Source organism: Bos indicus, chromosome 2 (genome assembly GCF_029378745.1).
Source record: "Bos indicus isolate NIAB-ARS_2022 breed Sahiwal x Tharparkar chromosome 2, NIAB-ARS_B.indTharparkar_mat_pri_1.0, whole genome shotgun sequence".
In the NCBI taxonomy this organism is placed as follows: domain Eukaryota; kingdom Metazoa; phylum Chordata; class Mammalia; order Artiodactyla; family Bovidae; genus Bos; species Bos indicus.
Window position 1 is genome coordinate 97,576,981 of NC_091761.1, and position 23,290 is coordinate 97,600,270.

A 23,290-nucleotide genomic window follows, 5' to 3' on the forward strand; every position below is an offset into this window, starting at 1 on the left:
TCAAGACCAAACTCCTCCTCCTGGTTCTCTGTGCCTTCCACCACCTAGCATCATCCTTCTTAGGTGACCTCAATTATCCCTTTAGTTAGTAAAGCGCTGCTCCCAGGATGCAGGGCTTGCAACATTAGCCTCTGAGGCTTTGCTCAGACAGTTCCCTTATACTGGATTGCTCTCTTTCCTCCCTTTACCTATCTAAATTGTATCTTTAGGGACCGATTTAGACCTTGATTCCCCATGAACTCTTATCTAGTTGCTTTAACCTTCACTGTCCAATATGACAGCCACCAGGTCCATTTGGCTACTGAGCACTTGAAATACGACTATTTTGAATTGATCAAATGGTGTTAAGTGTAAAATGTACACCATATTTTGAAGAAAATGTAAATATCTTAGTAATATTTATATTGATGACAAGTTGAAATTAAAATTTTGGATTAAACAGAATATAGAGTTAAATTTTTAATTTTGTCTATTTCATTTTATTTTAAAAATAAGATACGTGTCTCCTATTTATGGCTTGCATTGTACTCCTATTGGACATGATGCTATAATCTTTATCTGTTTTAAAATTTAGCTGTAAGTTCTTGATTTCAAGGCCAGATTCATCTAATATATTTTTATCGCCAAAGCATCTAACATGAAACATACATAGTATGTTCTTGCTAAAGGATTCTTTGATCAAATTCAGAAGACTTATTTTCTCAAATTTCTAGCTGTATTCTATTCGCTCTATGCATCATGGTTGAACAATACTTTCTTATTTTACATATGAAAATACAACGGAAGTTGTAAGGGGTTAAAATACTATGATCAGTTTTTGTGGGTCTATCTTTTAGCAAAGAAATTTATCTGTAATACTGACGGGAAAATATCTCACATTGGGCAGAATTATATTTATTAGATAAATGTAATTAAAGTAAGCTACTCTGTCAATAAAGTGAAATGAATTTGTGCTTACAAATAAGGGTTATTGTATTCATTTGGGAGAAATGTCTTCCATCTCCCCTCTGATGAATGACGAAAAAATCTGAGCCCTGCACTTTCATGTCCATGCTTTGGCTTTGATTTGATTAGCTGTTTTTCACTTACCCTTGTTTTCTGCCTCATGCCTCTATTCCATTCACTTCAGTACTGACATATCTTTGATGAATTATTGGTTTGTAGCTCTTCTTCTGCAGACACTGGATATGGAGGTGAAAAGAGAAAAGAATCAAGGGCAAAATGAAATAAAGGACATAAAAGTACTTAGGCTAAAAGGGGCTCTTTAGAAGCCTGTTTCTGTTCCTTCTTAGATGAAGGCAAAATCCCTTTGTCTATGACATATTTATGCTGCAAATTTTTTTTTAATTTAAAAAACAATGTATGTACAATAATATGATAATTCTGGAAGATATTCCTGAAGGAAAAAAAAAAAAAAAACACTAATCTACTATCTCCAACCCCAAAAGGGACTCCAAGTGGTCTGTGAAACGTTCCAGTCAGATTCCATCTCACCCAAGGCCACTATTTCCGGCTGCCACCGAGGAAACTCCCTTGATGGAAGTCTGTCCTCCCAAACTTCCCAGGAAAGAGGACCATCGCACTCCAGGTACATGACTGCAATATGATGGACAAAAATGTATTTCCAGATCCTCAAAACTAAATATGAATTTCCAGCTACTCGTATAGCCTCTCTGTCTCTTAAAATGTGTAAATGTATGATATATGTATACATATTCTGGGTCAGAGTATAATTACGTGAATACGTCTATAACTAGCTGGCCATATTCTTAAATAGCTCATTTAAACACATTCAGGCAGGCGTGGTAAGACATGATTTAATGAGATGTCTGAATTGAATTTTAAGTATTTAAAAGTGGAATGATGCTACCAAAAACTTATGTTGCAGGAACGTGAAAGGATCCGCTTTAATGTATAAAAATACTTTATACTAGCAGATCCTTGTATTAAGAATGGGTGCCTCTAAAGTACGCATAGAGCGTTTGGGAATCTATTCTCTGTGAACATCCCAAAGCTGCCTCTGTTAGCTGGTGTCATAGTGAATTTGCTTACCAATGCCTTCTCTAGGAACAAACATTAGTCCACTTCTTCCTGCTCTCTGATGAAATTAAGGAAACCTGGATTCATGAGGTTTGCCTTTGTGCCCATCTATAAACTCCACCTAGCAGGAGAGGAGACCATTTGTATATACCTGTTTTCAAATAAGGTTACAGTCTAATGGATAGTGTTTTAAAAGGTGGTATGTTTAAAATAGCTTTATTGAAGTATAATTTATATACCATAAAATTCACCCTTTTAAGTGTACAATTTAATGGTTTTAAGCAAATTTCCAAAATTCTGCAACTATCAACACACTCCAATTTCAGAACACTTTTATAACCCCCCAAATATCCCCTCTGTCCATTTCAGTCACTCCCGTTCCCACACCCTGATCTAGATGGTCTCTTAACATGCTTTTTGTCTATATATGGTTGCAATTCTGGATACTCCATATAAGTGGAATCATACCATGTGTGGTCTTTTAAAAGCATTTGACTTCTTTGCTTTAGCGTGGTGTTTTAGATCATTGCATATGTCAATAGTTTATTCTTCTTTATTGCTGTAATGTATCCATACAACAATATTCTGTTGTTTGGATATACTACATTTTGTTTACTCATGCATCAGCTGATGGATGTCTGTGTTGTTTATAACTTTTTGTCTATGGTGAATAATACTTTGATGAACATTCATATATAAATTTTTGGATGAGCATATGTTTTTAATTCCATTGGATAGACACCTGGAATGAAATTGCTGGTTGTATGACTCATTGGAAAAGACTCTGATGCTGGGAGGGATTGGGGGCAGGAGGAGAAGGGAATGACAGAGGATGAGATGGCTGGATTGCCGGGGACCAGCCCCGGCTGATCCAGGGTATTCGAAGCGGGGACGGAGTCGGCGAGGATCAGGAAACAACTGCTTAATTAAACGTTAATTAAGGATATAAAGAGTAATAGAATGAGGATAGCTCAGTGAAGAAATTCAGTGGAGAAAAGAGGCTGAAATAAGGATAGCTCAGTGAGGAAATTCAGTGGAGAAAAGAGGCTGAATAATTCAGCCAGAAGGTAAGAGAAAGAACGACATGGTGAGACCAAGTTTCGGTGAACAAGGCCCACACTTTATTTTCCAAAGTAGTTTTTATACCTTAAGTTATGCATAGAGGATAATGGGGGAAGGGGTAGAGTCATGCAGTGAGCCAGGCTTTCTTCCTGCAAACTTATCATATGCAAAAGTTTAGGTGATTTGCATCATCTTCTGGCCCAGAGGCCTTTTTCTCTAAAGGTGATTATTCTAAAGTCAGGCGCCAGCCTCCAAAAAGCATTAGATAAAGTTGCATTCCTACAGAGCAAAGGTATGGTGGGCTATAACAAGAAAAAGAATTAATTCAAGGGTCCCAGGTTACAAACATTAAAGCTACTATTTACACCAATTATATTAATCAATACACTGCCAGGGACACAGCAGGTAAGGGATATGGAGACTTAGCAGCAAACATTGGCCCAACAAGTGAAAATCCCTTCACCAATACAATTTCTAATCAATCTTTTGACTGCTCAAAGGAATCTGTATTTAGACAGTTTAGAACATCTCATGCCTCTCACAGTTTGGAGGCTCTGAGCAATCACATGTGGCCGGAAAAACCTATTCAGGCAGGCTAGAGGACTTCCAAGGGAGTTTGTAGGTTGAAACACTGTCACACCCAGGAATTATTAACTGGAGCTATAAGCTAACTCTTTTTTCAGAGAGGTAGTGGGGGACAGCCCCCCATAAAGTCAGAGGTGTAGGTGAAAGCACAAAGCAGAAAGTAGGCAGACTCTGGTTTTGGGGGTAGATTGCTCGAGAATTTCCAGGGAGACTCCTGAGGCTTGATCCCGCCTTTGCGTATGCCAAGCCTCCTTCCTCATGACCTTTGCCAGAGGCGGAGCTCGCTCCCCGCACTGGATGGCATCACTGACTCGAAGGACGTGAGTCTGAGTGAACTCTGGGAGTTGGTGCTGGACAGGGAGGCCTGGCGTGCTGCGATTCATGGGGTCGCAAAGAGTCGGACATGACTGAGCGACTGAACTGAACTGAACTGATGGTAAATTTAATATTTTTTTGAGAACTATAAAACTGTTTTGCAAAATGTCTATAACATTTTACCTTCCCACCAGAAATGTCTGGGGATTCATTTATCTCTATATCCTTGACAGAATGTGTTATTGTTGTTTTATTATAGCCTTTCTAATGGGTGTGATGTGGGATCTGACTGTGGTTTTAATTTATATTTTCCTAGTGAGCAATGATGTTAAGTATATTTTCAGGTCTTTATAAGCTATTTGGGTATCTTCTTAGGTGAAATATCTATTTAAACATTTTGCCCAAGTTTTAACTGGGTCATTTGTCCTCTTATTATTGAATTGTAAGAGTTTTTATGTATTCTGAATACATATTCAGAATGTCCTTATACCTCTCCCCACCCTGGGAAAAGATCCATACATATTTCCTCTCAGTATTAACTTGCCTTTTTGTTCTAAAATGATTTACCTTCTTCTGGCTCCAGACAGATAAAAGAGAGTAAATGCATAAATAAATTATTTTCAGTTTACTCTAAGTATAAGAAGGCAAATAAGGACAGGACGGGCTCTTTCTCTTAGAGATCTAAATAATATGGAGGAAATGGCCTCAGGAAGATCTGGGAAGAGCAATCCAGGCAGAGGAAACAAGCCTAAAGGCTTCGAAGTGGGAACAAGTTCAGTGTATTCCAGGAATGGAAGGAAGGCCAATGTGACCAGGGGCTATTGATGAGCAAGTGGGCAAGGTGAGGGAATCAAGCCAGAGAGGCCATAAGGAGTCAGATCACAGAGCAGCCCGGAAGCCATGGTAAGAAATTTGAATTTTGTTCCAGGTGTGATGAAAAGTCATTAGAGTTGTTTGAGCAGTAGAGTGTAATGTCACTGAATTATACCTCTTAAAGATCACTCCAGATGGTTTATGAAAATAGACTTGGAAAGAAAAGCAGACACAGAGATTAGTTAGGAGACACTTTCCATGGTCCGGGTGGGAGAAGAGGTGGCTTGGTTAGGGTGGAGGTAGTAAGGGTAGAAAGGCTGAGATTAGGCTGTAATTGGGATATATTTAAAATAGAGCTGCAATGACTAGATGTGAGGAGTGAGAAAAAGGAAAGAATCAAGCATAACTTAAGTTTATGACTTGAATAACTCTGTGAGTAGTTATGAAAAGGACATCTTTTTTGGGTGTTAGTTCTAAAAGGTCTTGTAGGTCTTCATAGAACTGTTCAACTTCAGCTTCTTCAGCGTTACTGGTTGGGGCATAGACTTGGATTACTATGATATTGAATGGTTTGCCTTGGAAACAAACAGAGATCATTCTGTCATTTTTGAGATTGCATCCAAGTACTGCATTTCGAACTCTTTTGTTGACCATGATGGCTACTCCATTTCTTCTGAGGGATTCCTGCCCGCAGTAGTAGATATAATGGTCATCTGAGTTAAATTCACCCATTCCAGTCCATTTTAGTTTGCTGATTCCTAGAATGTCGACATTCACTCTTGCCATCTCGTTTGACCACTTCCAATTTGCCTTGATTCATGGACCTGACATTCCAGGTTCCTATGCAATATTGCTCTTTACAGCATCAGACCTTGCTTCTATCACCAATCACATCCACAACTGGGTATTGTTTTTGCTTTGGCTCCATCCCTTCGTTCTTTCTGGCATTACTTCTCCACTGATCTCCAGTAGCATATTGAGCACCTACTGACCTGGGGAGTTCCTCTTTCAGTATCCTATCATTTTGCCTTTTCATACTGTTCATGGGGTTCTCAAGACAAGAATACCGAAGTGGTTTGCCATTCCCTTCTCCAGTGGACCATATTCTGTCAGACCTCTCCACCATGATCCTCCCGTCTTGGGTGGCCCCACGGGCATGGCTTAGTTTCATCGAGTTAGACAAGGCTGTGGTCCTAGTGTGATTAGATTGACTAGTTTTCTATGAGTATGGGTTCAGTGTGTCTGCCCTCTGATGCCCTCTTGCAACACCTACCATCTTGGGTTTTTCTTACCTTGGGCATGGGGTATCTCTTCACAGATGCTCCAGCAAAGCGCAGCTGCTGCTCTTTTCCTAGGATGAGGGGTATCTCCTCACCACTGCCCCTTCTAACCTTGAACGTGGAGTAGCTCCTCTAGGCCCTCCTGCACCCTTGCAGCCACTGCTCTTTGGAGGTGGGGTTGCTCCTCCCGGCTGTGATCCCTGGCCTCGGGTGTGGGGTAGTTCCTCCTGGCCGCTGCCCCTGGCCTCAGATGCAGGGTAGCTCCTCCCAGCCTCTGCCCCTGACCTCAGACGTCGGGTAGCCACCTGCGCTAAATGCGCCGGTTGCAGCCGTCCGCGCTTAATGCAATGGTTGCAGCCGCCCAATAGGGGACTGAAATGCAAAAGTAGGACGTCAAGAAACACCTGGAGTAACAGGCAAATTTGGCCTTGGAATACGGAATGAAGCAGGGCAAAGACTAATAGAGTTTTGCCAAGAAAATGCACTGGTCATAGCAAACATCCTCTTCCAACAACACAAGAGAAGACTCTACACATGGACATCACCAGATGGTCAACACAGAAATCAGATTGATTATATTCTTTGCAGCCAAAGATGGAGAAGCTCTACACAGTCAACAAAAACAAGACCAGAAGGTGACTGTGGCTCAGATCATGAACTCCTTATTGCCAAATTCAGACTGAAATTGAAGAAAGTAGGGAAAACCACTAGACCATTCAGGTATGACCTAAATCAAATCCCTTATGATTATACAGTGGAAGTGAGAAATAGATTTAAGGGCCTAGATCTGATAGATAGAGTGCCTGATGAACTATGGACGGAGGTTCGTGACATTGTACAGGAGACAGGGATCAAGACCATCCCCATGGAAAAGAAATGCAAAAAAGCAAAATGGCTGTCTGGGGAGGCCTTACAAATAGCTGTGAAAAGAAGAGAAGCGAAAAGCAAAGAAGAAAAGGAAAGATATAGGCATCTGAATGCAGATTCCAAAGAATAGCAAGGAGAGCTAAGAAAGCCTTCCTCAGCGATCAGTGCAAAGAAATAGAGGAAAACAACAGAATGGGAAAGACTAGAGATCTCTTCAAGAAAATTAAAGATACCAAGGGAACATTTCATGCAAAGATGGGCTCGATAAAAGACAGAAATGGTATGGACCAAACAGAAGCAGAAGATATTAAGAAGAGATGGCAAGAATACACAGAAGAACTGTACAAAAAAGATCTTCACAACCCAGATAATCACGATGGTGTGATCACTGACCTAGAGCCAGACATCCTGGAATGTGAAGTCAAGTGGGCCTTGGAAAGCATCACTACGAACAAAGCTAGTGGAGGTGATGGAATTCCAGTGGAGCTATTTCAAATCCTGAAAGATGATGCTGTGAAAGTGCTGCACTCAATATGCCAGCAAATTTGGAACACTCAGCAGTGGCCACAGGACTGGAAAAGGTCAGTTTTCATTCCAATCCCAAAGAGAGGCAATGCCAAAGAATGCTCAAACTACTGCACAATTGCACTCATCTCACACGCTAGTAAAGTAATGCTCAAAATTCTCCAAGCCATGCTTTAGCAATACCTGAACCGTGAACTTCCAGATGTTCAAGCTGGTTTTAGAAAAGGCAGAGACCAAATTGCCAACATCCACTGGATCATCAAAAAAGCAAGAGAGTTCCAGAAAAACATGTATTTCTGCTTTATTGACTATACCAAAGCCTTTGACTATGTGGATCACAAGAAACTGTGGAAAATTCTGAAAGAGATGGGAATACCAGACCACCTGACCTGCCTCTTGAGAAATTTGTATGCAGGTCAGGAAGCAACAGTTAGAACTGGACATGGAACAACAGACTGGTTCCAATCGAGAAAGCGGTACATCAAGGCTGTATATTGTTACCCTGCTTAATAACTTATATGCAGAGTACATCATGAGAAATACTAGGCTGGATGAAACACAAGCTGGAATCAAGATTTCCAGGAGAAATATCAATAACCTCAGATATGCAGATGACACCACCCTTATGGCAGAAAGTGAAGAGGAACTAAAAAGCCTCTTGATGAAGGTGAAAGAGGAGAGTGAAAAAGTTGGCTAAAAACTCAACATTCAGAAAACTAAGATCATGGCATCTGGTCCCATCACTTCATGGGAAATAGATGGGGAAACAGTGGAAACAGTGTCAAACGTTATTTTTCTGGGCTCCAAAATCACTGCAGATGGTGACTGCAGCCATGAAATTAAAAGATGCTTACTCCTTGGAAGAAAAGTTATGACCAACCTAGATAGCATATTGAAAAGCAGAGACATTACTTTGCCAACAAAGGTTCGTCTAGTCAAGGCTATGGTTTTTCCTGTGGTCATGTATGGATGTGAGAGTTGGACTGTGAAGAAAGCTGAGTGCTGAAGAATTGATCCTTTTGAACTGTGGTGTTGGAGAAGACTCTTGAGAGTCCCTTGGACTGTGAGGAGATCCATCCAGTCCATTATGAAGGAGATGAGCCCTGGGATTTCTTTAGAAGGAATGATGCTAAAGCTGAAACTCCAGTACTTTGGCCATCTCATGCAAAGAGTTGACTCATTGGAAAAGACTCTGATGCTGGGAGGGATTGGGGGCAGGAGGAGAAGGGGATGACAGAGTATGAGATGGCTGGATGGCATCATTGACTCAATGGACGTGAGTCTGGGTGAACTCCGGGAGTTGGTGATGGACAGGGAGGCCTGGCGTGCTGCGATTCATGGGGTCGTAAAGAGTCAGACATGACTGAGCGACTGGACTGAACTGAACTGAACTGAACTGTGAGTAGTTATTAAATTTATGGCATGAGGAAGACTGAGAAAAATCATGTATGAAAGTATTCTGAATCTGCTTCCTTCTACCTATGTCTGTGGCCCCCACCATATTGTCCAAGCCACTCATCACCTCCTTCCTAGAGTCCTGCAACAGCCTGCTTATTAGTCTCTTATTTACTCTTGTAACTGCCCAATAAAGGATATACAGAGTCATGAAAAAACTTAATCATGCCACTCCCATACTTTAACTTTTTCAATGGCTGCCCACTGCTATCAAGATAAAATTCAAAATCCTTGAAATACCCCTCAAAGCTCCACATTATCTGGGTGCTATCAAGATCTCCTGTCTGACATCAGGCAATTACTCACATCCTATCACTAGACTCCAGTGTCTTCTGAGTTCTTCACATGCAATGTACTTCCTCTTAGCTCTGAGATTTGGAGTATGTTATCCCATCTGCCTGGATGGTTCTTCCTTCTCTCTTTACTTAACCAGCTCCTCCTTCTTCAAGACTCAATTTAAATATTATTTCCTTACTTCCTAGAGAAGCTTTGGCAAATTTTAAATCTGATCACAGAACTCTTGTGTTCTCTTACAGTACAACTGGCAACCATAATTCAAAGACCTGTGTTGTCTAATAAATTAGACAACAACTAATAGATTAGTTGTCTAATAGTTATCTCCTTCACTAGACTGTAAAATGCATGAGCAGAGGGACCAAATCTCTTTTATTCATTGCTCTATCTCTAGTGCCTGGCATATGGCCTTAATGAAGGGCACTGGATAAGTAAATAAATTTAATCTTCACAACAGCCACACGAAGAAGACACTGTTCTTATTTTAAAGATGAGGAACTGAAGCATAAAGAGATTATATGATTCATTCAAGGACACACAGCTAGAAAGCAGAAGATCTAGATTTGAGCTCAGTCTAGACAGTTCCATGGTCTACACTCTTCACTACTCTTCCACAAGGAGACAGGTATTTAGGTGGAGCACAGAGGTTCCTATAGAAACCTACCCATCTTCTTAATATGTTTTAATGGAAGCCTCTTTTCTTTTTGACCCCTCATTAAATTAAAGGAGGAAGTGTTGTGGTTATTTGCCATAATTGGTCATTTTGGGGAACAAATGCTTAACATCACTTTCCCCTGACCTCTCCCACTAGACCTGAAACTTAGTCCATATTTGGTTCTGACCTAATTGAATCTTTCAGCACTTTAACCCCCATGGGCACTCTATCCTTCCTGTCACTTCCTCCTCTTCTTTTGCATGTTATACTGGTTTCTTTCCCCTTACCTTTCAAGCTGAATCTTTGTAGACTTTTCCTTTGGCTTCGCCTCCATGGCCCTTTTCTTTCTGTTGGTGTTTCCCTCTCCTCCCACATTCTCCCTCTGAGCAGTCTTATTTGCTGCCATAGTGTCAGTCACTCACTCTATGTTGATGACCCTCAAACCTTTACATCTCACCTAGACAACTCTTTAAAGCTCCAAACCCATGTAATCAAGAGACTGATAGAAAGCTCTTCCTGTTCCTCCCAGGTACCTCAAACTCTGTCTGAAACCAAATGCATCCTCCTGCCTCCTGTATTTCAGTAGATGGTACCACTATCAACCCAGACATTCTAGTCAATAGTGTGAAGTTTGCTGCTGCTGCTAAGTCGCTTCAGTCATGTCCGACTCCGTGCAGCCCCATAGATGGCAGCCCACCAGGCTTCCCCATCCCTGGGATTCTCCAGGCAAGAACACTGGAGTGGGTTGCCATTTCCGTCTCCAATGCATGAAAGTGAAAGTGAAGTCGCTCAGTTATGTCTGACTCTTAGCAACCCCATGGACTGCAGCCCACCAGGCTCCTTCGTCCATGGGATTTTCCAGGCAAGAGTACTGGAGTGGGGTGCCATTGCCTTCTCCAAATGTGAGGTTTACTCCCTTCCAAAACCTTTACATTTTGCCTTCTTAATCTCTCTCAAATCCTCTCCTCCTCTCCAACCTTGCAGTCACTGACTTAGTTCAGATCCCTATCATTTCTTATTTGGATTTCTGCAGGTGACCCTAATGGTATCTCTATATTTGGTGTTGCCTCCTTTTAATCCATTACCTATATAATGTTACAAAAGTAATTTAAAATACAATCTCATCATTCTATTCCCTTGTTAACAAATCCTCAGTTGCCATGCATAGTTTTTAGGATACATTTCAAACTCCTTAGTCATCATACCTAAGTCTTCATGATCATTCATATCCAAGCTCACCTCTCTCAATTTTTCACTTGACACTTCTTTTTCCATGCTTATTTTCAATACCAAAATCTGCATTAGCTAACAATTGCAATACAAGTTACCAACATTTCTTAGCAGCTTAAAATGAAAGACATTTATTATCTCAAGCAGTTTCTGAGGATCACAAATCCAGAAACCGCTTAGCTAAATGACTGTGGCTCAGGGTCTCTCAATGACAAGCCTGATCTGCAGTCATCTGAAGACTTGAATGGGCTGGAGAGTCTGCTTTCAAGGTGATTCATCTAGCTGTTGACCAAAGGGTTTAGTTCTTCAATACCGGGGCTTCTCAAAATAGTTTCTGATGACATGGCAACTGGCTTCCCCCAAAACACATTATCCAAGAAAGTGCGTGGGGAACCAAGATGGAAGCTTCACTGTCTATTATAACCTAATCTCCAGATGGAATCTTCAGTGTCTTTTATAACCTAATTGCCAAGATAAATGCCGTCAATTCTTCTATATTCTGTATCACACCAGCCAGTCCTAGTATAGTGTGAGAGGACATTGCGCAAAGGTTGTGAACATTAGGAGGCAGGTATTGAGGGCTATTTTGGAGGCTAATTTCAATAAACAATAACGATAACAATGTAACCATCATTTTATGTATAGAGATATATGTATAGATGACTGTATGTCTATTTTTATTATGTTATTAAGTATCTTCATATTCCTTCTTCACTAATTCTGTTATATTCCAAGGAGTTTATTTTAAATGTGATTTCTTACCTCAAATATAATACTGTGCTTATGCCTGACTTTAAAAAATTGTGAAACAATGTTAGGGTGAAATATTGAGGTCATAAAATACCCAGGAACTTAAATTTCCTGCATAATTTTTCTCAACCATAGTAAGCATGGAAATTTGCAAATATAAATAGCAAATGATCTTCTTTCCTCTAATAAAATTGATTGTTAATGGCTTTATTTTGATTTGCGTGTAAAGACAAAGACAACAACGATGTTCAAAGTTTCCTCTTTGTGAAAGGACATTGTTTTTGCCCATTTTTGAATACTGCCACACTCAGTCATCTATGTATATATGCATTCTTTGGCATATATATGTGTACACAGTCACCCATACATGTGCGAATTAGATATGAACTCAGTGGCACTTTAGAAAAATGAATTATGTCTTCTCTTTGCCTAGCTGCAGTGGCTGGTTGCCATGGAAATGATGCAGAAGGTAGACCTTTCAGGAAATGCTAATTCTAATGTGTCTTCATTGGAGGAGTTCATGTATTAATCAGAAATAAAGAGAACTTTAATAACAAAACAACGCAAATATGTTAGGAACAAAAGCTATCTGCTTTTATCAAAGAAATCCAATTCACCATCTCTTTTGTCCTGACCTTGACTGAACCAAACATCACTCTTTCTGGAACTCAGCAATCATAGAAGAGATAGCTAGTTTTTAAAAATTAATGTCAGATTTCATCTTTAATTACCATATGCATAGAGTTAATTTCTGCTTCATTAAGTACTGCATGGGGTCAGGACTAATTTCCACAGTTCTCTACCTCCATAGATTATCTATTATTTCTAAAGTGTTTTCCTGCTTCAGATGCACTCTACTAGCATCTCCCAACACTGATTAATAATAACTTGGTTTCCTTAAAACCATAGTTGCTTGGAAAATATACTAAGACAATTCCTATCATTTTTTGATACCCTTTTTTGTCATAATGTAGTCTATGCATATAAAAGAAGTATATGCTAATTATGGAAAAGTTTTAAGGTATCAAATATTTTTTAAAAATTGAAAATCATCCATAAGCTTATCAGGTAGATATAAACATTATTTTTTAATATATATATATACTCCTCTTCATTGCTTTTATGTATACCATTTAGAATAAAACTGGTATTCATCCTTTCAGAAATTTTTCATTTTTTCCTACAAAATAACTTATAGAATCATAGAATATTAAAGTTGGAAAGAACTCTTCTATCATATTATGCAATGAGCTGCCTTCATATCATCTTTACTCACTTATGTAAGTTTCTTTCTCACATTTAATTAGGTAGATAGTTGATTAGTTAATTACAATAACTTTTATTGGTTACTTCGTGACAAGTTGATTGTCTGATAGTTCTGTCCTAAGTGAAAAATTATTGTTTATTCTTGCCCTTTGTTGATTATTCGCCCCAGTGTAACTCACACTTTAAGCCAAATAAACTAGTACTTGAGTAACATTTAAAATTGAGGTACTTCATGTTATAATATTTGCTATAGAATGACCGTTAACTTCATTCTTATTTCAAATAGAGTTTCTTTAAATATTAAGCAATTGAAATGTGAATTTACTTAGCAAATTTTGATTGCCTAAGTTACAGACTCATTTTTAGTCTCTGAGTGCAGCTCTTTGTCGGTGGGAGTTTTGCTGTTGTACATCTGATTATCAGTTGACCTTATCTGTTAAAAATTACTTAATGACTATGAGAGTCAACTGTACATTAGTAATTACTTTCAGTCAAATAAGCTTTGTGTGTAGACATAAATATAATCATCTGGCACCCTCAGGGAGACAAAACTGCCAACATATCATTCCAGTTAGTGTTTCCATGTAGGAATTGTTTTGGATGTTGACTTACAAGTACAAAAGTCATGCATTATTTGTTTCTCTAAGGTAATTGTCCTCCAATCTTATTGAAATTATTTAAGAATTACCTGGAGAAATTAGGAGTATAAGATGAACAGATATAAACTACTATATGTAAAATAGGTAAGCAACAAGGATTTATTGTACAACACAGGGAATTATATTCAACATCTTGTAATAATCTATAATAGAAAACTGAATCATTTTGCTATACACTTGAATTTAACACAATATTTTAAATCAAGTATATTTCAATAAGAAAAAAAAAAAGATTACCTGGCTTAGTAGTTTGGGATAAGACTTGGGAGTTTTGCATTTTTACCAACTTCCCTTCTCCCTACCCACCTCTTGGAGGGGCAAAGGGACAGAACAGCTCTGGGGAACTCTGTGGAGAGTGATTAATAAGATCTGTGACCTTCCATGACAGCCCTAAGCAGATCTCTAGGAGGGAGGAGCTTGAGGAAGGAATTAGTGTCCTTTTTCCTTCCCACATCCTGTGGGAGCCTCCTTCTGCAGAATTCATCCTGCAGCCAAAGGGCATGGGAGCCTCCTATACAGTCTATACAGACCAATCTTCCAGACATGGAGGTAGAGAAAGGTGGAGAGTGGATGGGGTCAGGGAGCAGAGGTTAGAGGCAAATTAGAGATATACTGCCCCCCAAATTACATAATAAATATTTACATTATATATTTATATTTTATATATAATGTATATACAGAGTTGTGTATAAAAATGTATATATTATACAAGATATATATAGTATATAAATGTATAGATTTTCTGTGTATATAAATAGTGGATTTTTAGTCCATATTGAGAAAGTTCAGGATCTTAGTTGGCTAAAATTCTCTAAAGAAACAGAGAAAAGTACACAACACTGAAGTGGTTAGGTTCATGTATTTTCATAGGTGAATACACTAGAGTGATCAGCACCCATATAAAACAGAACATTACAAGCACCCCAGTCTGATAAATCATGTAACACTTAATTCGTGTTTGTTAAATGAATATACTACCAGCATTTATTTGCCCATTCTCCTTTGGCTGACTTCGAAGGTGTTCTCTAGTTTTTTATTGTAACAAAATTGCTGCAATAAACATTCTTGTGCATATCTTCCTGTGTACATGAGCAAGAGTTTTTCTAAGGTAGAATTTCTGGATCATAAGGTAAGGACTAAAGTTGACTGCTGCTGCTGCTGCTGCTGCTATGTTGGGTCAGTCGTGTCCGACTGTGTGCGACCCCATAGATGGCAGCCCACCAGGCTCCCCTGTCCCTGGGATTCTCCAGGCAAGAACACTGGAGTGGGTTGCCATTTCCTTCTCCAATGCATGAAAGTGAAAAGTGAAAGTGAAATCGCTCAGTTGTGTCTGACTCTTAGCGACCCCATGGACTGAAGCCTGCCAGGCTCCTCCATCCTAGATACCACCAAATTGCACCCTGAGAGAGTTTGCCAGCAGTGTATGAGTATTCCCAAGTATTTTTTCCCTCAGTAATACTCAATGAGTTTGGGTAAACTCCGGGAGTTGGTGATGGACAGGGAGGCCTGGTGTGCTGCGATTCATGGGGTGGCAAAGAGTCAGACACGACTCAGCGACTGAACTGAACTGAACTGAACTGAAGACTCAGTGTCTTCAGTTTTCTGTGGTCTCAGATTTGTTGAGTGTGAAGTGGTATCCCATTGTGGTCTAAGTCTACATTGCCCTGACTGTTCACGAAGTGAAGTCTCTCTTATGTTTATTCCCTCTTTATGTTTTCTTTCTGGTGAAATTTCCTTCCATACCCTTTGCCCATTTGAGCTATTTGTCTTCTTACTGTCTTAAAAATATGTCTTCTTTATTAGGAAGAAGACTAATCCTTTGCAGGCTAAATACATTGCAATTATGTTTTACATTTTGTAAACTTTTCAGTTTGTTTATGTTTTTAATAGAAGTTTTACATTTGAAATAGTCAAATTTATCAATACTCTCTTAAAATAGTTGGGAAAGTTATCTTCTTTGAGAATCCTTTCACTCATACTCAGTCACATCCAACTCTTTGTGGCTCCACATTGACTGTACCCCTCCAGGCTCCTCTGCCCATGGGACTTCTCAGACAAGTATACTGGAGGGGGTGGCCATTGCTTTCTCCAGGGGATCTTCCTGACCCACGGATTGAAGCCATATCTCCTGCGTTGGCAGGCAGATTCTTTAACACTGAGCCACCTGGGAAACCCCTAGGATCCTGTCATACTAGGTCATAAATATTCTTAGTGTTCTTCTATTTTGTCTTTCCAAAGTCTCTAGTTCATCTAAAGTTGCCTTTTTTTTTTTTTTGATACATGATGGTATGAAATAAGGATTTGGTTCTACCACATAAATAACAGTTTTTCTCTCACCATTTCTTGAATGGCTATTTTCCTGCAAATGTGTAACTTTATTGAGTATTAGTGTCAGTGTACACATATGTGAGAGTATGACTTTGGGTTCTCCATTCTGTTACATTTCTCTGTTTGCCTGATTCTACCAATATCCTATTGTCTTGTTATTATAGCTTGTTTCTGATTTTTGTTATTGATTTTAATAAGTTAATAATAAGTTTTATAAAAGGTTTTCTGTATCTACTAAGAAAATCACATGGGTATGTTCTCCTATAATTTTTTTTAGGTAGTAAATTACTTCAATAGACTTTCTAATAGTAAGCCATTCTTAAATTCCTGAGGAAAATCCAACTTGTACATTGCTGGATGGAGTTTGTTAATATTTTGTTATTTTTACATTCATGCTCATAAACGTGCCTTGTGGTTTTCCTCTCCTGACTGTTGTCTGATTTCGGTAGCAAATTTACAATAGTCTCATGAACACCCCTTCTTTTTCTGTCTTTGGAACACTTTGTATAAAACTAGAAATTCCCTTTTCCTTAATGTTTAATGAAATTTGACTGTAAACTTTCTGGGCTTGATACATTTTTAAAATAAATTTTATTTACCACAATTCCATTTTTAAAGGTGGTGAGCCTGTTTAGGTTTTAATTTCTTCTTGACTCAGTGCAGATGGATAAATACGTATTCATCTGGGTATTCAAACTTTTAATCCCATTAATCATAGTGTTTTCCTTTATTTATGAAACCATCATCATATCTAGTTATGTCTGCTTTTACAATGATCATATCTTGGTCACATCTTTTATTGTATTTCTTGATTAATTTTTATTAGTTTTGTCAAAAAATGACATTTGATTTTGTTAATCCTATTTTCCTTTGTTTACTATTTTATTAGTATATGCTTCTCTTTTACTTTCCTTTTTTCTGTACTGTTTGGGGTTTTATTACTTTTTTTTTTTTTAAACTTATTGTAGTATTAGCTTGGCCAAAAATTTCATTCAGATTTTTCTATTCATCTTAGGGAAAAACCTGAACAAACTTTTTGGCCAACTCAGTGGATGCTTACTTCATTATTTTTTACTTCTTTATAGTTCCTTTATCCTGCTATAGTCTTGTAATACTCTAAATGCTCTTTTCATTCCACTTTATCAGTATCTCACAAGTTTTCATATGTGGAATCATTATCATTCCATGTAATATTTTAAAAATTCTCATTGCAATTTTTTATTTGACCCATGAGTTATTTCAAAGTGTATTTCTACATTGGCTAACTGATTAGAGTTTTATCTTTTTGCTGTTAATTTCTACTGGAATTCAACTATGGTTAGAGTACTAGGTTTATATGAGATGATGAATTTTCCGTTTCTTTTGAGTCTTAATTTGTAAACATTTCAAGGTACAAGAAAACAATGTTAAATGTAGTATTCAGATCTCTTATGGTCTTCAGTTCAGTTCAGTTCAGTTGCTCAGCCGTGTCCGACTCTTTGTGACCCCATGGACCGCAGCACATCCTGCTTCCCTGTCCATCACCAACTCCCAAAGCTTGCTCAGACTCATGTCTATCAAGTTGGTGATGCCATCCAACTGAAAGGTTGTTGCTGAGCCATGAAAGATGCCGGGATTCTTGGCCTCCAGAGGAGAGAATTAAATCCAGGGCTAGTGATGAGGCTTGATTGCTCAGAGCTTTTGTGTAATAAAGTTTTATTAAAATATAAAAGAGATAGACAAAGCTTCTGACATAGACATCAGAAGGGGGCAGAAAGAGTACCCCCCTGCTAGCCTTTAACAGTATGTTATATACCTATCAGCAAGCTAGGAAAGGAAATGTCTCAAAACTTAGAGTGGCACCAGGCCCCTCACCCACAACATGCATTTTGAGATAACATTGGCACAAGGTGAGTCATCTCGGGCCATGAATCTTGAAGAAAGGCAGGTTTCCAAGTAAATATATAGTTTCATTAACATAGATTAGGAGAACAATGTACGAGTAAAACATACTGGTTTGTTGAGCCCTTATCAGTTCTGAGTCTTATGGGGAACCCACTTGAAGAAAGACAGAGTCTAGGGTAAATGCATAGTTCATTAACATATCTTAAGAAAGACATTTCTATAAGAAAAATGCATTGGTTAGCTGAAGGTTTGAGAAAAGGTTAGTTCAGGTAGAACGTGGTGTCGTCATGGCAACACAGAATTTTAAGAGAAACCTCCTTTTAATTTTGCATAAAGAAGGAAAAAAAATTTGATATATGTATTTTGTTTCCTCTTGCCACTTAAGAGAGAGAGAAAAAACGTCTGACACTTGCAGCGTATTTCCTCTGTTTGGAGACCCCTAGCTTTCCTTCCTGTTACCCTCTCACAACCATCTCATCCTTTGCTGTCCCCTTCTCCTCCTGCCATCAATCTTTCCCAGCATCAGGGTCTTTTCCAAGGAGTCATTTCTTTGCATCAGGTGGCCAAAGGATTGGAGTTTCAGCTTCAACATCAGGCCTTCCAATGAATATTCAGGACTGATTTCCTTTAGGATTGACTGGTTGGATCTCCTTCTAGTCCAAGGGACTTGCAAGAGTCTTATCCAACACCACAGTTCAAAAGCATCAATTCCTCGGTGCTCAGGTTTCCTTATAGTCCAACTCTCACATCCATACGTGACTACTGTAAAAACCATAGCTTTGGTTAGACAGACCTTTGTTGGCAAAGTAATGTCTCTGCTTTTTAATATGCTGTCTAGGTTGGTCATAGCTTTTCTTCCAAGGAGCAAGCATATTTTAATTTCATGGCTTCTGTCACTATCTGCAGTGACTTACTTATAGTCTTACTCATCTCTGTATATGCTTGATCTGCTATTTGCTTGAAAAATGTGTGTTAAAGTACACTATTATTGTTTGTTTATTTTCCCCTTACATGTCTCTTAGCTTTTGCTTTAAGTGTTTGGTAGCATTCTTATTAGGCTTCCCTGGTGGCTCAGAGGATAAAGCATCTGCCTGCAATGTAGGAGACCCGGGTTTTGATCCCTGGGTTGGGAAGATCCCCTGGAGAAGGAAATGGCAACCCACTCCAGTGTTCTTGCTTGGAGAATCCCATGGACAAAGGAGCCTGGCGGGCTACAGTCCAGGGGGTCGCAAAGACTAGGACATGACTGAGCGACTTCACACACACGTTAAGAATTTAAGCTTCTTGGCTTAGTTTTCCTTTTAACGTTATGGTAACCATCTTTATACCTAATAATACTGTTGTAGGAAGGGAGACCTCTTCCAGGGCCTGAAACTGGGCTCATGTCTAACACTCAGAAATGAATTGTCCGAGGAGACACATGTGCTGACAAAACAAGAGATTTTATTGGGAAAGGGCACCCGGGTGGAGAGCAGCAGGGTAAGGGAACCCAGGAGAACAGCTTTGTCACATGGCTTGCAGTCTTGGATTTTATGGTGATGGGATTAGTTTCCGGGTTGTCTTTAGCTGATCATTCTGAATCAGAGTCCTTCCTGGTGGTGCATGCCTTGTTCAGCCAAGATGAATGCCAGAGAGAAGGATTCTGGGAGGAGGTCGGACAGGTGGTGTCTCCTTTTGACCTTTCCCGAACTCTTCCGGTTGGTGGAGGCTTTTTAGTTCCATGTTCCTTACCAGGACCTCCTGTCATAAAACAATTCATGCAAATGGCTACTATGGTGCCTGACCAGGGTGGGCAGTTTCAATCAATGTGCTTCCCCTAATGATACTTTTTACCTCAAAGTTTTTTTTATTATTGTTACACCAACTTCCTTTTAATTACATTTACATATCTATACCTATTCTCTCCCTTCCTAACTTTCTGTGTCCTCAAATATTAGGATTTTATTTCCTAATTAGAATGTGACTAAACCTTGTTTTGTAAATCCACTATGAACATTCTTGTCTTTTATTCCATTAATGTATTCATTATTCATTTTGATAACTGACATTTTGGATTTATATTTTATTTTATTTTATACTTTTTATATACTTATGTGGAGAAGAAAATGGCAACCCACTCCAGTGTTCTTGCCTGGAGAATCCCAGGGATGGGGGAGCCTGGTGGGCTGCCGTCTGTGGGGTCGCACAGAGTTGGACACGACTGAAGTGACTTAGTAGTAGTATATACTTATGTATTTTATGTTTATTTTTTTCCTTGTCTGTCAATTGATTGTATTTTCTCTAATCTCCTTGTTTCTTGTTTTGGAAGGAAGTTTTCTATTACATGGCTACTATTGAAAGTATAACATGGATTCTTATCTACTCAAAGTCAGAATTAAATGAAATCCCAATGTTTCCGCTCCAGTCACTCTGTGCCTTATTATATACTGTTATATACACTTATGAAAACATCACCATAATCAAGATAATGAACATATCCATCGCCCTTTAAAATGTCCTTGAGCCCTTTGTAATTTTCCCCATTCTGAACCCCACTCTTTCTTCATTTACAGGCAGCCACTGATCTGCTTTCTGTAACTGTAGGTTAGTTTGCAATTTTCCAGAATTTTGTATAAGTGAAAACATACTCTTTTTACCCAGCACAATTATTGAATATAATACTTTTCTCCTTTTTATTGCTAAGTAATATTCTGTCATATGAATATATCACAATTGGTTTGTTCACTCACCTGTTGATGTACATTTGTGTTCTAAGTTCGGGACCAGTACATTCTTATAAAGTCCTTTTCCACTCCATGTCAGTTAAAAAAAAACATAGCCAATTTTTTTTCTAGTACTATTATGGCTTTATATTTCTGCATTTAAATTTTAATCTATCTTGATTTTATTTGGTAAATAAAATATATTAATTTAAGATACGCTAAATTAAATTTTTCCTGAGGAGTAAGTCAATTATGCCAATATTATTTATTGACTAGTATATTCTTTGAAGTAATTTGATTCTTGATCTTTATATATATTAAATATTTATAAATACTTGAATCTTTTGTAGCTCATATTTTATACCACTGAACTCTTGTTTAAAATCTTGACTAAATATTATTGTTGTATAACACAGATTAATATCTTGCAATTTATACTCTTTACATTTCTTCTTAAACCTTTCTTGATTACTCCCAATTTTTTTTTCATCCATTCAATTAATTTCTCTGGAAATTTCATTGGAATTTGTGATATTGTGATTTATAAAAAGAAATATGTAATATTTTGTCTTCATCCTTGTTTCTGTCTCAAAGTCCCTATAATCCTTAGGGTATCCTAAGTGATGAGCGGAACAATTATCTTTTGCTATGTTAATAAGGTGACTTTTGGACAGCATGTAAGTTTAGGGGCTTTTGTTTGTTTAGTTCTATACAGTTTCCTTGGCTCCTTTACATAATATTTGTACAAGACAGCAAAAGAGACACTGATGTATAGAACAGTCTTATGGACTCTGTGGGAGAGGGAGAGGGTAGGAAGATTTGGGAGAATGGCATTGAAACATGTAAAATATCATGTATGAAATGAGATGCCAGTCCAGGTTCGATGCACAATACTGGATGCTTTGGGCTAGTGCACTGGGACGACCCAGAGGGATGGTATGGGGAGGGAGGAGGGAGGAGGGTTCAGGATGGGGAACACATGTATACCTGTGGCAGATTCATTTTGATATTTGGCAAAACTAATACAATTATGTAAAGTTTAAAAATAAAATAAAATTTAAAAAAATCCTTATGAAGTACTACACATAAGGATTATTCCCATTTCTTTCTTTTTTTTTTTTTACTGTCACCTTCAATTTTATTCATCTCTAAAAGGATGATGGTCAGCGTTCCAGGTGTGCCCCACACACTGGCATGAAAGAGCAAGGCTTTCTTCCCAATAGCTTCACTACCCCACCTTGGCAAAACATGGCTTATAGCTCCGCTTTTCTCATTGGTTCATTTAGTCATTTACTTGTCTCTTGTTTCATCCTACCATCCTCCTAAGTGGTCTCACTCATCCTACTTTTGCTAGATACTACCTAGAAGTAGAGACACTGGAGAGAGTGTTGAAGGTCAGGTAGCAATTATCCAGGCAAAACTGAGGATTGGTCAGGAGAGTGAGTCAGCATTTCAGTCAGAGGAAACAGTGCCTATGGAGGAATGGAGTTTAAAAAGAAGTCATGAGTTTCAAGCAGGTGGAGGAGAGTCAAGCAGTCAGTACAGTTAGTGAGTAGTTTGGTGGTGGTGGTCTATAGAAACAGATGAGGTTCATATTATGATGTTTCTTTTATACTAAGGTTATACATCAGGTTGACTTATACCTTGATAGAAATGGGAATAGACAAGCGGCCGCTCCCGGCCGGCGCCGCAGCCCCCCAGGAGCCCGGCCCCTAGGTGTGAGATATTTCAGTCAAAGGAAGAAATAGCTCTTCTCCTAAGATGAAATCTGTTGTTTGGGAATGTGGTTGATCAACTTGACACATTGGCCAAATGGTGCCCAATGTAATAAAATGAAAAGAAGAAGCAAGATGATGTCATTTTCCCATATTGTGAAACTGAAAACAAATGCCTTTTGTGAGACCAAGCTAACAAACCTCTGACGGTGCAAAGAATAATTCTGTTTGAAGAACTTAATAGTAAGATAGAAGAAGTACTTTCAAGCTGAGACCTGCAGGTGTACAAAGATCTAAAATACATATTGAGTAGGCCTGATCATCTGAATCTCATTCAATCGAGAAGGCATGGCTATGAGTTGGATCGTCTTCTATTTGTGGCCCATGACTATATTTGTGGGCTATATAGACGGGCACAGTTTGTTTTCTTTGAGCCTATTACCCTGAGGATGTGCCAAGATGTGCCTTATAACACTGCCTTCATGCCCAATCTTCTGAATCATTATGACCAACAGATGGCAGCTTTAGCAATGGAGGTTCCCAGATTGTGGTGACCGTGTCCTCGGCTGGTGGACCTGAATTTAGCTGGCGATCCTACTGAAGGAGCCTCAGTGGCAGCGCAGAGGGACTCTGGCTTTTGGTGTCCCTGAGAGTTGAAAATTGATCCTGATCTTGGCTGTTGTTTTTTGCACATGCATGATTGTTCACCTCCTTGTCCAAATATGTACTTTAGGAGAGAAGAGCTTTCATTTGCTCTGTATTTCATAGGATTGATTTCAGTCAGTTGCCTTTCTGCCACGTTGTTTACTTTTTTAGCTTTTTTGATTGATATGATAAGATTCTGGTATCCTGAAAGACCCATTAT

The 23,290-nt window shown here is 38.7% G+C and overlaps 1 protein-coding gene across 15 annotated transcripts in view; it reads left to right on the plus strand.

Moving 5' to 3' along the window:
• The window catches only part of UNC80 (unc-80 homolog, NALCN channel complex subunit), a 231,296-nt gene that overhangs the window by 19,250 nt on the left and 188,756 nt on the right, over positions 1-23,290 (plus strand). For all 15 annotated transcript variants that reach the window (XM_070771381.1, XM_070771414.1, XM_070771428.1 and 12 more), the window contains exon 7: positions 1,449-1,588. In XM_070771381.1, coding sequence (XP_070627482.1) covers positions 1,449-1,588 — 140 coding nt within the window. The remainder of the gene's footprint in view (positions 1-1,448; positions 1,589-23,290) is intronic.